The sequence below is a fragment of the Anomaloglossus baeobatrachus genome, chromosome 7 (assembly GCF_048569485.1).
Source record: "Anomaloglossus baeobatrachus isolate aAnoBae1 chromosome 7, aAnoBae1.hap1, whole genome shotgun sequence".
NCBI classification, from domain to species: domain Eukaryota; kingdom Metazoa; phylum Chordata; class Amphibia; order Anura; family Aromobatidae; genus Anomaloglossus; species Anomaloglossus baeobatrachus.
The window spans coordinates 69,040,781-69,055,012 of NC_134359.1; the positions used below are offsets into that span (position 1 = coordinate 69,040,781).

At 48.9% G+C, this 14,232-nt stretch overlaps 1 protein-coding gene across 5 annotated transcripts in view; it reads right to left on the reverse strand.

Moving 5' to 3' along the window:
- Positions 1–14,232, reverse strand: part of CCDC141 (coiled-coil domain containing 141) — a 242,401-nt gene that overhangs the window by 128,359 nt on the left and 99,810 nt on the right. For all 5 annotated transcript variants that reach the window (XM_075317398.1, XM_075317401.1, XM_075317396.1 and 2 more), the window contains exon 7: positions 5,086–5,280. In XM_075317398.1, the coding sequence (XP_075173513.1) occupies positions 5,086–5,280 (195 nt within the window). The remainder of the gene's footprint in view (positions 1–5,085; positions 5,281–14,232) is intronic.

Here is a 14,232-nt window from a genome sequence, read left to right on the forward strand (position 1 = left end):
GGGGAGAGTAAATGCTTGTGGATTTGGAATGTGCTTGATGCAAATCAAAACATCCTGTTTGCAACTAGGGCACAAGTGCTGCCACTGATGGGGTGTCTGTGGGGCCCAATTTTTTGAAAAAAGGGAGACTCCGCTTGGAGTAACCCTTGCTTACATTGTTTTTAAAAATGATCCAAGTTGAACAGATCTAGGATCAGGAAAGACTTTGCTACCTACCCCGGGGTCATCCTGGGAACGGTTAAGTATGGCGTATTTTTGATTGTGCTTGATGCAAATCTAGCTGTGAAGTGTACAACTGGGGCACAAGTGCTGCCACTGAAGGGGTGGGTGTGTGTGGGGCCCAATTTTTGGAAAAAAAGGGAGACTCCGCTTGTAGTAACCCTTGCTTGCTGTGTTTTTTAAAAGGAGCCAAGATGAACAAGTCATGGTTCAGCAAAGACTTTGCTACCTACCCCGGGGTCATCCTGGGGACGGTTAAGTATGGCGTATTTTTGAATGTGCTTGATGCAAATCTAGCTGTGAAGTGTACAACTGGGGCACAAGTGCTGCCACAGAAGGGGTGAGTGTCTGTGTGGCCCAATTTTTGGAAAAAAGGGAGACTCCGCTTGGAGTAACCCTTGCTTACATTGTTTTTAAAAATGATCAAAGATGAACAGAGCTGGGATCAGGAAAGACTTAGCTACCTACCCCGGTGTCCTCCTGGGGACGGTTAAGTATGGCGTATTTTTGAATGTGCTTGATGCAAATCTAGCTGTGAAGTGTACAACTGGGGCACAAGTGCTGCCACTGAAGGGGTGGGTGTGTGTGTGGCCCAATTTTTGGAAAAAAGGGAGAACTCCGCTTGGAGTCACCTTGCGGTGTTTTACATGATTTTAGAAGGGCGTGCCATGCCTATATCTGTGTCTCCTCCTCTTTTTCCTTGTCCAGCTCTTTTGTTTTCGCATGAGTATATGTCCTTGTCACTTTCCCATGTGTTTGTGTTGTGTTGTGAGTTGTTTGTCACCTTTTGGACACCTTTGAGGGTGTTTTCTAGGTGTTTTTATGTGTTTGTGATTGCCTGCCATTGTTTCCTATGCGGTTCGAGTTCGGTTCGTCGAACGTTCACCGAACCGAACTCGAACGGGACACCCGTTCGACGAACCGAACTCGAGCCGAACCACGGCCGGTTCGCTCATCTCTACTGCTGACTGATTTGGGGCTTATTAAGACGTCCATTTTTTATGTAAGAGAAAAACTGTCTTAGGCCCGTTTCACACGTCAGTGAAAAACACAGACGTTCTTCATTGACGTGTAAAACATTCACATGTCCCTCCGTGTTCCGTGATTCACGGCACACGTGGGTTGGCCATGTGCAATCTGTGATACGTGATCTGTTATCCATGATTGCACATGGACGTATGCTCATATGTGCTGTTCCTGCTGTCCATGGTGCTGAAGTCCCTAGCTCTGTAGCGTCCGCCAACCGCTCTCCGCAGCTACTTCCGGGTCGACTCTGGCTGCATTCATGAATATGCATGTGTGACGCCCTGGCGTTGCCAGGTGGTCACAGAGAAACACTACACCCCACACAACACCATCCCACATCAGGTACCATCTGCCACAAAATCCTAGCCACCCCCCCTCAGGGTAGGAAGGACACACCAGTGGGTGGGATCAGGCGGATTGTGAGTGCCCACCTAGGGGTCTTGAGGATCCGGGGGAGGGAACCAGTTAGTTCAAGTTAGAGTTCAAGTGAAGTGGAAGTTAAAGTTGGAGGTGGAAGTGAAGGCTGAACCTAGTGAAGGGTAGCCAGGGTAGTGGCCCTGGTCTACTGGCTAGGTGGCAAGCAGTGGACCGTGTCCAAAGGCGACGGGAGTCCGGTCGCGGGAAATCCAAAGTGGACCGGGGCAGTGTTGGAGCCCGCCGGTACCGACAGCGGAGATCCGGTCCAGAAGCCGTACACAGGCTCTGTACCTGTACCCCAGTTAGAAGATGGTTGCGAGCCCCTTCTCTAATTAACCAGGCCAGGGACAAGGTTCCAGGATTCCAGACGTTGATTCAGTGTGTTAGCCCAGATAGAGCGAAACGGCAGCCCACCGCGGGGGATAGGGTATCCACAACAACCCACTCAGATCCAAAGGGTCAGTTTTCGCGGGCACATCTCCTAACAAGAACAGAACCGGGAGAGTACTTCCCCGTTCCACACGAGGTTGTCTAAAGGAGGAGAAAAGTACATAGTGCCGGAGGAAGGGACATTGATACTCCAGCCGAGTGTGGGAACCGTATACACCCGGAGGTGACAGCCGGCCACTGACACCTTGGTTTACCAGCGGACTTGTGTGCAATCATTTAATCGTGAGTACACCAACACCCTCTGGTCCGGCCCGGCGCACCGCCACCAGCAGCCATAACCTCCCGTGTTCTGGACACTGAGCCCCGGTCATCCACCCCTACCCACGGAGGGGTTAAACACCCAGCTGCTGCTCCATCGCCCCTGGGTGCTCCTCAACAGCAGCGGTGGAACTCCATCTTACCACACACCATGGGTGGCATCACAAAGTATCTACGACAATCCCCTGTACATATTACGCCCCTTATTATTTGAGAGTCCGTACGACCCCTGGGGCCGGAGACCCCTCGAGCCACTGCGGATCCGGATCCGAGCAGCCCGGCTGTTGATGTGGAGGCGGCACACATGAGCCGGCTAGGAAGCTGCAGAGAGCGGAGGCTGCACACAGCATCGCTGGAGAAGGTGAGTTTAAAAAGCTTTTTATTTTAAATGTACATGATTTTTTGGTACGTGTTTCACGGATCACACCATAGTGTGGTCCGTGGGACATCAGTAATGCCAGAAAAAAACGGACAAGTTTCCGTGCGGCAATCACGGACACGCGTGTATGCTGCATAGAGACACGGTCAGTGAAAAATCATTGATGTGTGCGCAGACCCATTTATTTTAATGGGTCTGCGTATGTCAGTGATTCTGGTACGTATAAATAATAGCACAAACGTACCAGAATCACTGACGTCTGAAACGGGCTTTAGGCCTTGGTACAAGTGCTATCCATGAAAACCACGATTAGAAGTCATATGAGATCTGAATGAGCTCTGATGAGATTCTCATAGCTATTTTTTTTTTTTTTTTTAATCACCGCACTGACATTTTGGGTAGGATCACTCGAGTGTATAAAAAAATCGTTCGGAGTCTCATCCAGAAAACTTGGCCGATTTTTTTTCTCACTTGTCATGCAGGTGCATTCCATATACAATCCGTTTTTTCCAGCAGTTTGTACAAGACCATTTATTTTCCTATGTTAAAGATTTCCAATGTATCTGGAAAAAAACGGATGCTACACTTTGGCTCCGTAAGGTACCCGACTTTTTTTTTTTTTTTGCACACCCATAGACTTCAATGGTTGAATTTCATCTGATTTTCCAAAAAAAACTAGTGCATGCTGCAATTGTATTTATCACATGCAGATTACTTAGCTGGACTGCAGCATTTAACAACATTAATCTAAGTATTTTCCATTTTCTTCATGGAGACCACTTGGACTGAAAATACGGTCATGTGAACGAGTCCTTTGGAGGCGGTTTGTGAACGTGTCAATTACCTCTTGATCAAGACTTTAATGGCATGTGCCCAAGTAGCAGATTTGGGTGCAGATTTTCTACACACAAAACTGCATGTTTTGGCAGGAAAAACGCAGCAGAAAAAAACATGCATTTTTTTAATTGCGTTTGCGCATTTTTTCTTTGCATTTTTCTATTTGTTTTTTTTAGTGATGGCGATTATAGGGAGTCAAGCACTGTACCCCCACGATCGCTGCTGGGTCTCCGACTGATGTTACAACTGGGACCCGGCTCTCACTGCCCGGAGTGGTGCCTCCGCCGCTTCTGTCAGTTTAAGCACTTGAATGCTGCAATCAATGTGATCGCTGCATTCAGGAAGTGGTGAGAGGGATCGCTTACCTCTCCCTGTCAGTTGGGTCCCTGTAATGTGATGACAGGGACCCGATCGCTGCCATTGCAACCCTTGGTCATCACCATGATGACCCCGGGTTACTAAGCTACAGAGAGCCTCACACTCCATGTCAGAGGCGAATTGTCAGTGCTTCAAGTGCAGCACTGACAGATATTATCCACTGTAGTGATCGAGCTCAAGCACTGCCATAGATTATATCAGACACAGGGAAAAAACGCAGAAAGAATTGACAAGCTGGAGTTTTTTTCTGCAGCAAAATCTGCAAGCAAAAAAGAAGCAATGTGTGCACAGCAAGTCAGAATTATCATTGACTTTGTTGTGATGTGTTTTTGAATCTGCAAGAAAAAACGCATGAAAAAAATGCAATACAAATGCAGTGTGGGCACACAGCCTAAAGGCCCCGTTACACGCAGTGATATCGTTAACGATATCGCTAGCGAGCGTACCCGCCCCCATCCTTTGTGCGTCACGGGCAAATCACCCTAAGGGGGGCGGTTCGTGCGGCGTCACAGCAGTGTCACTAAGCAGCCGCCCAATAGAAGCGGAGGGGCGGAGATGAGCGACCGTAACATGACGCCCACCTCCTTCCTTCCTCATTGCCGGCGGCCGCAGGTAAGCTGTAGTTCGTCATTCCCGAGGTGTCACACGTAGCGATGTGTGCTACCACGGGAACGACGAACAACCTGCGTCCTCAACAATCAACGATATTTTGAAAATGAACGACATGTCAACGATTAACGATAAGGTGAGTATTTTTGATCGTTAACGGCCGTTCGTTGGTGTCACACGCAACGACATCGCTAACGATGCTGGATGTGCGTCATGGAATCCGTGACCCCGGCAATATATCGTTAGATATGTTGTTGCGTGTAATGGGCCCTTAAGGGTTAAGTGACATGTTCCCAATGAAATAGCCTCAAACGTATTTTGTTCTATCCATAAAAGTTAGCCCTTTCCATTTTTGTAGTTTAGTACATGCTGCACCTAGCATTATATTACTATACACCACACACAGGTAAAGTGGTTCTAAAAAAATAACTTTCAGCATTAGTTTTACTGCTTTTAAAAGCATTTCCATTAGTGGAAGCGCTCGCCAAGCACCACATTTCCTGCCTGCTTACCTTGTTAACGCAGTTAAAAAAGTCATTGGCTTCCAGTAAGAGAGCCTGCCTCCGATCCATCAGTGTCCAGTATTCGTCATGGAGTGCATTTAATTTTTCATATGCGCTGTTTAGTTTCTCTACATCTGTACAGTCGTTCAGGGCAGCCAGACCATCAGCCTCGGATTTCAGCTTCTGGAAGACTGACGTCCATTCCTTACAAGAAACAAAGAAAAAAGTAAAACCAGATCCTAGCACTGCAGGTAGCACAAGTTCCCACGACCCGGCCATTAATAAACATTAAGAAAACCACAAGGACGTTTCCTGCTGTCCTGCAGCTGAGCCATGGCCGCTACTTGGGAACGCACCCGTAATCTATAAAAGGACCAGTTTTAATCCATGTGTTGATCTGTTTTTCAACCATTTTTGGTAGGTGTCTCCATTTTTTACAATTCTTATGTCGTCTGTATTTCTTAGACACAAAATAACGGAATAAGATTTGTTCAGCTTCTCCTACTCAGCAGTCAATGAAAAATGGGCAGCACCCTAATGTGGTTCCCTCAATACCGGCACTGGAGGACATCCCAATACACCCAACCCAATTTGATGCAGTGTGCAGCATCTTAGCAATGACATTTTTAGCACCCCACAGGGCCTCAGGGGTTACTCGTCACTAGGCCAGTGGTTTTGTGGGGTTCTGCTTTGACTGGCCTGACCCGGCTCCATGGCCCTGTCAGCTACATGCAAAGGACAAACAAACGAGTGTCCGGTGTAAAGGGGGATGGAAGGAGTGTGAAGGGTCCCTGGGAAGCGTGTCACCGGTTGCAGTGGTGATAGGGGTCCCGGCCTCCTCCGCCGTGGACCCTTCCTGTGACTTTTCCTTTTCCAGGAGCGTTGTCAGATGGGAATGGGGGATGCTTTGTAGTGCCACCTGTGGTGCGCGGCCAGGAATTGGCCACTGCTGCGAGATGTTGCTCTCCTCCGGGGCTGATGTTAACGCAGCCCAGATAGTCTAGCTCCCTCCACAGTTGGAGCGAGCCCCAGGGAGGATGTGGGCGATGGCTTTGGCTGATGGCGCCGAAGCGCGGGGCGCCAGCAATGACAAGGCCAACAACGGGGCTGTGGTTCAAAGTTCTTTTTACTCACAGTTCTTAAAGGTCCCTGGAGGTGCCCCTTTCCACCGCCATGGATGGACTCCAGCCGGTCCCGGGTAAATCAGAGGCAATCACCGGTGTCTGTGGAAATGTGTGAGACCTTCCTCCTTGCATTGACTCGCGGCTCCCCATGGCCTGAAGCAACTTGGGGACTTCACTGTCCATGTTAAGTGTCCTGTCCTGTATACAGGTGACGCGGGTCCTCGCTGTGAGGCCTGGCTGTAAACCCGAACCCGGATCCTATATGTCACTGTGCTCCAGGAAAGTGGGTGGTGGGCGATGGGACATGAAATCCCCAACCCCTGCAGATTTGTTAGAGTCCGTGAAGGTGTCCCCAACTGAGGGTTCTGCACTCCGACTGCGCTGGCACTGTGGAAGCGGTTAAGCTCCCCCCCAGCTGCATGTCTGTCTCACCATCGATCGCCTCTGTCTCTCGCCCTCTTCCAGTCTGGCCGGTCATAGCTATAGAAGCTCTGTGAAGCATTCTCTATAGTAGCCGTGGTACTACAAGTCCCATGATGTTCTTGCACTTTCTCCTCCTTTCCCGAGATAGCTCCTAAGCACACATCCCGGGCGGTCCCCCTGAGGGGAGCTGAGTGTAGCATACCTCCCAGGGGACCTGTTGATCCTTTGCTGTCTCAGAGTGTTCTGAAGTCAAAACTGTTTGTGTTTCTCTTCCTCACTCAGTGCCCCCACCCTTGGGATGACTCTTAGTGGCTGTTGCCTGAGTAACCTGGACTCGGGTGATGAAGAAGTTAACCACTGGTGTTTGTTTTCTCACTTACAAAACATCTAGCTATGAGTCACCACTTACAAAGAAGATGGACAGTCTGGGGAATTCCAGGTTACTCAGGCAACTTAGGGCTTGTCTACTCGGGCAACTTAGGGCTTGTCTTTCTGCCCTTTTACACCTACTGATACCTTCCAGAGGGAAGTGGATTTAACTCATTTTTGTTCGTAGTCTAAGATGGAACCACTACTTTAGTAAGAATCCTGATATGATCTCTGAAACAGCCCCTAATAATGATGCAGTTGTTGGTCCGATTTATAAGGGCAAAGATCTTGGTCTAAAATAAAGAGTAAAAAGCCTGCATCCACTGCTAATAAAAAGTTGGAGTCATATGACTCTCTAGTCACTAATACGGTACTAAAGCGAATATTGTACAACTTCTGAGGTAAAATAAGGTGAATAACGTCAATAACTGAGGTCAATAAAGGTTTTTGTGGAGGAGAATCTTTGGTGCCTTGGGGTCTTTGGAATTCATCAAATATGGTGGTGGCAGCATCATGCTGTCGGGAGACTTTTCTACAGCAGGGACAGGGAAGCTGGTCAGAAGTGGTGAGAAGATAAATAGAGCTAAACACAGGGCAATCCTATAGGAAAACCTGTTAGAGGCTGCAAAAGACTTGAGACTGGGGCGTAGGTTTACCTTTCAGTAGGACAACGACCGACTCTAAACATACTGCCAGAGCTACAGTGGATGGTTTAGATCAAAGAAAATTCACAAATACTGGCTACTTTGTATTGGTATATCACATAAAATCCAAATAAAATACATTCATGTTCATGGGTGTAACGAGAAAAAATGTAGAAACGTTCACGTCTTGTGAATAGTTTTTTAAGGTACTGTGTATATAATATATAGTGATCATCTTTAACAAACTTTGCGCATTTTTTTGAAAATGATCTTAAAATGCATTTTGTCTCCCTTTCAGCGGTCCTGTTGGGGCTTACGTCCAACCCCCCCTGCAAAACTGGATTCGGATGTATGCGCCAACAGGGCCATTGACCATAATGATACAGATAGAGTCATCGTGTTCTCTGTCTTATACCATTTCAGGGCGTATACACCTACTGTAGGCAGACACTCAGATGAGGTTTACATGTGGGTGTCCGCCTCTAGTAGGTGTATACGTCTGAAAATGGTGCACAACAAAGCACGTGGTGACTCCTTCTGTACCATTATAGTTAATAGCCCCATTGGCACATACGTCCAAATCCCATTTGGTGGAGGATTCGGATATAAGCCCTGACGGGACCGCTGATTGTGGAGAGCACAGTGTGAAAGGGACACCTTTCTTATTAAACTCTGTTAATGTGACGGTAAAAGTAAGAATATGGTATATGTACATATTTGATGTTTATTATGTTTATATAGAAAAGCTGCAGTTTCCCGTCACAGAACCGCTCGTCTGGTACTAAACTTCTCCACGCTCATTACTTTTTATGCCCATTAGCTGACTTGTAATAGAAAATGTACTTCTACCTGTTCTCTCCTCAGGCGACACCATTATCTCTTCTTATCTCTGTGGTATCCTTGCAAGACAGAGCTTTATGATGCACATTTACTACTGGAAATTAGCTTGTTTTTCAGATAAGGTATCTGGAAATGCCTAAGCTGTACAGAAACTGTCAAAATATAAAGCGTCTAAAATATACGTACCGTGCGTGCATGCGTGTGTGTGTGTGTGTGTGTGTCCGTCCATCCGCTAAAGGAATCCGCACCGTTGCATTTACAATCAAAACATTTTGCACAGATGCCTAATTTGACTCAGAAAATGTCATAGACTATGTTTTGAGGGGGAAATTTAACCCTGCACTTTACAGTTATTCGCCAAAAAATCTGCTTACTTTAAACTCAATGGAGCTGGAAACTACAGGTCATTATTAAGAGATGTGATTGGTTGCTATACGCAACGAAGGACATTCTTAGTATAAGAAGCTTATGTGTGAGGTAATATGATTTCTGTTGAGAGACAGAGAGACAGACTGAGAGATAGACAGACAAACAGACAGACTGACAGACAAACAGGGAAAGAGACAGACAGAGGCAGAGAGAGACAGGGAAAGAGACAGAGGCAGGCAGACAGGGAAAGAGACAAACAGGGAAAGAGACAGAGTCAAACAGGGGAAGAGACAGAGTCAAACAGGGGAAGAGACAGAGACAGACAGGAAAAGAGACAGATATAGACAGACAGAGACAGATAGAGAGAGAGAGAGACAGACAGGGAAAGAGACAGAGACAGACACGGAAAGAGACAAAGACGGACAGGGAAAGAGACGGACAGGGAAAGAGACGGACAGGGAAAGAGACAGTCAGAGACAGGCAGACAGGGAAAGAGACAGACAGAGAGAGAGACAGTGAAAGAGGCAGACAGACAGAGAGACAGACAGGGAAAGAGACAGACAGAAAAAGAGACAGACAGAGAAAGAGGCAGACAGGGAAACAGACAGACAGTGAGAGGCAGACAGAGACAGACACAGAGACAAATAGACAGAAGCAGGCAGGGAAACAGGCAGACAGAGACAGACAGAGAGAGAGAAACAGACTACATATACATATACACACATACTATACATTACCTCCTCTTGCAGTTCCTGATCGGTGTAGAGCAGGACAGGAGTTAGTGGGACCTTCATGGAGGCTGCAGCAGTTGAACAGATATAGTACCTTCCAGTTCACCGGTCATGTGATCAGGCACATGATTAGTCAGATGACCTGGAGGTTCCTTCACCTTCTCAGCCTCCATTCTTGTCCAGTATATTTCCTGTCCTGTTCTACACCGATCACATAAATTAGGGTTGAGTCTAGAATGTACGGGCTCCTGACAGGTTATGGGTGTGACTGGCTTGGTTGATGGGACGAAACGTTGGTCTGGTGTCACAACCGTAGACTATGTGTAACCTCACCAGTGCAGGACCTCCACATCCAGTATCTTCACCTCCAGTATTGTTTGAGACCGACCACCCGGACAGCTACTGCAACAATCAGTGTGCATAACCACAGAATTTCCCCACAAACTGTTAGAAACTGTTTCAGTGAACTTCATCTGATGCTCATCGTCCTCATTGAGGGTCTCCACCTGACTGCAGTTCGTGTTGTAATCTGCTTGAGTAGGCAAATGTGAACATTCGATGGCGTCTGGCCTATTGGAGAGGTGTTCTCTTCAGGGATGAATCCTGATTTTCACCACACGTGGCTGATGGCAGACTGCATGTTTGGGGTCATGTGGATAAGCAGTTTGCTGATGTCAATGTCGCGGGCGGGGAGGACGCCGTCGCTGCTGCGCTCTCGCAAACGCTCGGGTCTGGCGCTGCTGCGGCTGCTGCTGCTGCTCGGTGGCTCGAGCGGTGGGCCGGATCCGGGGACTCGAGCGGCGCTCCTCGCCCGTGAGTGAAAGGGGTGGTTGGTATGGGGGATTTAGTCCGTGACGCCACATGGTGAAGATAGGTACCACCGCTGCTGGTGACGGGGATCCCGGGAGCGATGGTAGGGAGCAGCTTGGATGTTGTTTTCCCCCTCCGTGGGTAGGGGTCGGTGTTCCCGGGGCCCGGTGATGTTGTGACGGGGAGGCAGGGTTGGTGAGGTGCAGGGTTGCAGGGACAGCGCGGCGCGGTGCCGGATGGCACGGGTGTACTCACTCAGCAAGAAAGGTACAAAGTCCTCGGTAAACCAAACGGCTGGATGGACGGGTCCCGCAGCCGGCTGCAGTGTCTCTCTCCAGACAGGTGATGACGGCTGTCTTTCCCTGCACCTTGATGTTCTTCTTTCTGACTACTATGGATTCCCAGCGGTAGTCCGCTCCCCGGTGTATGGGTACCGGAGGAGCCCGTTTGCCCGCAGACGCTGGCCCTTGGGTCTCTAGCCTTAGGCGGTAGCTGTATACCCTCACGGTGTGGGCTGTTGCCTTCAATCGGGACTTTTGCTGTTGTGAAACCCCTGGGGTTCCAGTCACATTCGGATCTGACTATTGTCGGCGGCTCCAAGCCTGGTCGGGGTCCGATGGCCCTGCCTGTGTGTGCTGGCTTCACTTCGCTCCCCGGTAGGTACCGGCGAGCCATCGCCCGTCCCCAGTCCTACGGTTCCGCGTTGCTCCACCACTCCTGCAGACGGCCATCACCGTCTGCCAACCTTGCTGTTAGTGCCTGAGTCACAAACCCAGACACCCAAGTGCTTGTTCCTCTCACTTCACACTCCTCCACTGTTCTATGACTGTTCTGTCACTTTTCCCACCTCCAGGCCTGTGAACTCCTAGGTAGGTGGGGCCAACCGCTTAGCTCCGCCCTCCCTGGTGTGGACATCAGACACTGGAGGGAGGCAACAAGGGTTTTTGTTTGGCTGATGTACCTGTCTGATGGGGGTGGGGGGTGTTTGTATGTTATTTGTGACGACCTGGTTAGGCCAGGGCGCCACATCAACATTGTAAATTGACTGGCCCATGATGGTAGTGGGGTTTTGGTATGGGCTGGCATATGCTATGGACAAAAAAACAGGTGTATTTTATTGATGTCATTTTGAATGCACAGAGATACTGTGATGAGATCCTGGGGCCCATATTGTGCCTCATCGATGGTTATCAGCTCATGTTGCAGCATAATAATGCCCAGCCCCATGTTGCAAGAATCTGGACACAATTCCTAGATGTGGAAAACATCCCAGTTCTTGCATGGCCATTGTATTCACCGGACATGTCACCTATTGAGCATGTTTGGGAGGCTTTAGATCGGCGTATATGACAGCGTGCTCCAGTTTCTGCCAATATCCAGCAACTTTGCACAGCCATTGAAGAGGAGTGGATCAACAATCCACAGGACACAATAAACAACCTCATTAATTAACTCTACGTGAAGGAAGATTTTATATATATATATATATATATATATATATATATATATGTGTATATATATATATATATATACAGTATGTATATATATATATATATATATATATATACTGTATATATATATATAGTAATCTGGACTTCCTAAGCTACATCACCGCAGTTCAAAATATTTTTTATTTTACAGGACTGTAGGTTTGGTTCACCATTATAGGTCGTCACCTCTAGGTAATCACAGAACATGACATTAATATTTATTTATCAATTGAAGAAGCCAAATTGTGTATAATGGAATATGGAGGCATAATGATAGAAATCCCATGTGGGACAGTTTAGCCTGAAGAGCTAATGAGCAAAAAGGCAGGGTGAGCCAAGTCACGGCCCAGGAGCAACCATATTAGGGGTACTGATTTGTGCCACTGCAGGAGACAAGGGTCTTCCCATGGTGAGTGAGGGCAAGTGTCGCGGGTGGAGAGGGGTTTTTGGGGAACGCCGCTCGCCTGGGGAATTTCTGGCGCTCGGGTACGGTGTTTCTGCTCCTCGGTGGCTCGAGCACGGGGCCGGTCCCGGGGGCTCGAGCAGCGCCTCCTCGCCCACGAGTGAAAAGGGGGAGGTTTGGTGGTAGGATGTCGGTTGTGACGCCACCCACGGGGTTGTGGTGATGGTGGGCACCACTGCTGCTGGTGACGGGGGTTCCCGGGAGCGATGGTGGGGAGCAGCTGAGGTGTTGGCCCCTCCGTGGGTAGGGGCAGTTGGTCCCGGGGCCCCGGTTGGGGGGGTTTCGATGGATGGATAGATGTAGGTGCAGGTGCCGATGCGGGGAGGCAGCGCGGATGCGGGGCAGCGGTGTGCCGGATGGCACTGGTGTACTCACTCAGATAGTCAATGACAGTCTCTGGTAAACCAAACGGGCTGGATGGACGGGGCCCACAGTCGGCTGCGGCTTCTTCACTCTCCCCGGACGGGTTGGTTGCGGCTGTCTTTCCCTGCACCTGTGTGTAAGTGTTTGACCCCTAGGGATTCCAACGGGTGGTCCGCTCCCCGGCTTGTACGTGTCGGGAGAGCCCGTTTTGCCTGCAGACGCTGGCCCTTGGATCTCTGGCCGTTGGCGGTGGCTCTTATCCGGACGGATTGGGCTGTTGCCTTCTGACGGGACTTGGGTGGGAATGAACCCCTGAGGTCCAGACCGCAATCAGAGAATTTGACTGTTACGGCGGCTTCCGAGCCTAGTCGGGGTCTGAGTACCCTGCCTTGGTGCTTAGCTTCCCTCCGTTCCTCGGTTCGGTACCGGCGGGCCACCGCCCGACCCCGGTCCTACGGTTCCGCGGACGTCCACTATCTCCTGCAGACGGCCACCACCGTCTGCCGACCTTGCTGACGGTGCCTGGGCTCCGACCCAGACACTCACAGTCTCTCCACTTCAACCTCCAACTCCACTGCACTTGAACTCCAAACTCTAACTAACTGTTTTTCCCGCCTCCAGGCCTGTGAACTCCTCGGTGGGTGGGGCCAACCGCCTGGCTCTGCCCCACTTGGTGTGGACATCAGACCCTGGAGGAGGCAACAAGGGTTTTTGTTTGTCGGATGGTCCCTACCAGGAAGGGGGGGTGTATGTGTGTGATGGTGTTCTGTGACCCCTGGGGTCCAGGGCGTCACACAAGTACAAGGTGGTATGCTATTGAAAGTGAGGACCTGGTTGTAAGGTGCTCCTATATGGAGAATGGCCAGAGAAGACCTGAGTATGTAGTGTATGAGACTGTCCTGTAAAGATGCTGTAAATACGTTTATGCAATGTTTAAGTGAATGTGCCTCTGAATTTAGTAAAGTTTATCATAGGTTAGAAGATCCATGCTTCTCTGACGCGGAGCCCTTACTGACCAGACCAAACTGCTTCAGATCTAAAAGTGGTATCACAGACCATCTGTCACACGCTTTTCAGCCTTAAATACCAGTGTATAGTCATACTGTGGCATACGTCACCCATAGGCTTCTATGTTAAAAATAAAACTTGTACTGTACAGAAGTCTTCTTTACTGGATTCCTCTGCATGGCAAATGGTAATCCAATATGATTTTATATACAGTTAAAAAAGTATAATTACATATTAAAGCTTAATAGAGGATAAAGCACACATTTTGGCCTCTATTATGCAAATAGGGTGCCTTAAAGGGAATCAGTCAGCAGGATTGTGTTACCTCATCTGAGAGCAGCTTGAAATGTGTTCCTACCTCATGCTGTTCTCAGCTAACATAGTAAAACCTGTTGACAGATTCCCTTTAAAGAGGGCCTTTCGACAAATGTTTCATGTTGCACTGAGCACATGATGTAATTGTGACGCCCCTGGACTATTCAGGTCGTCACAGGGTACTGCACAAACTGCCCTCACCGTGCA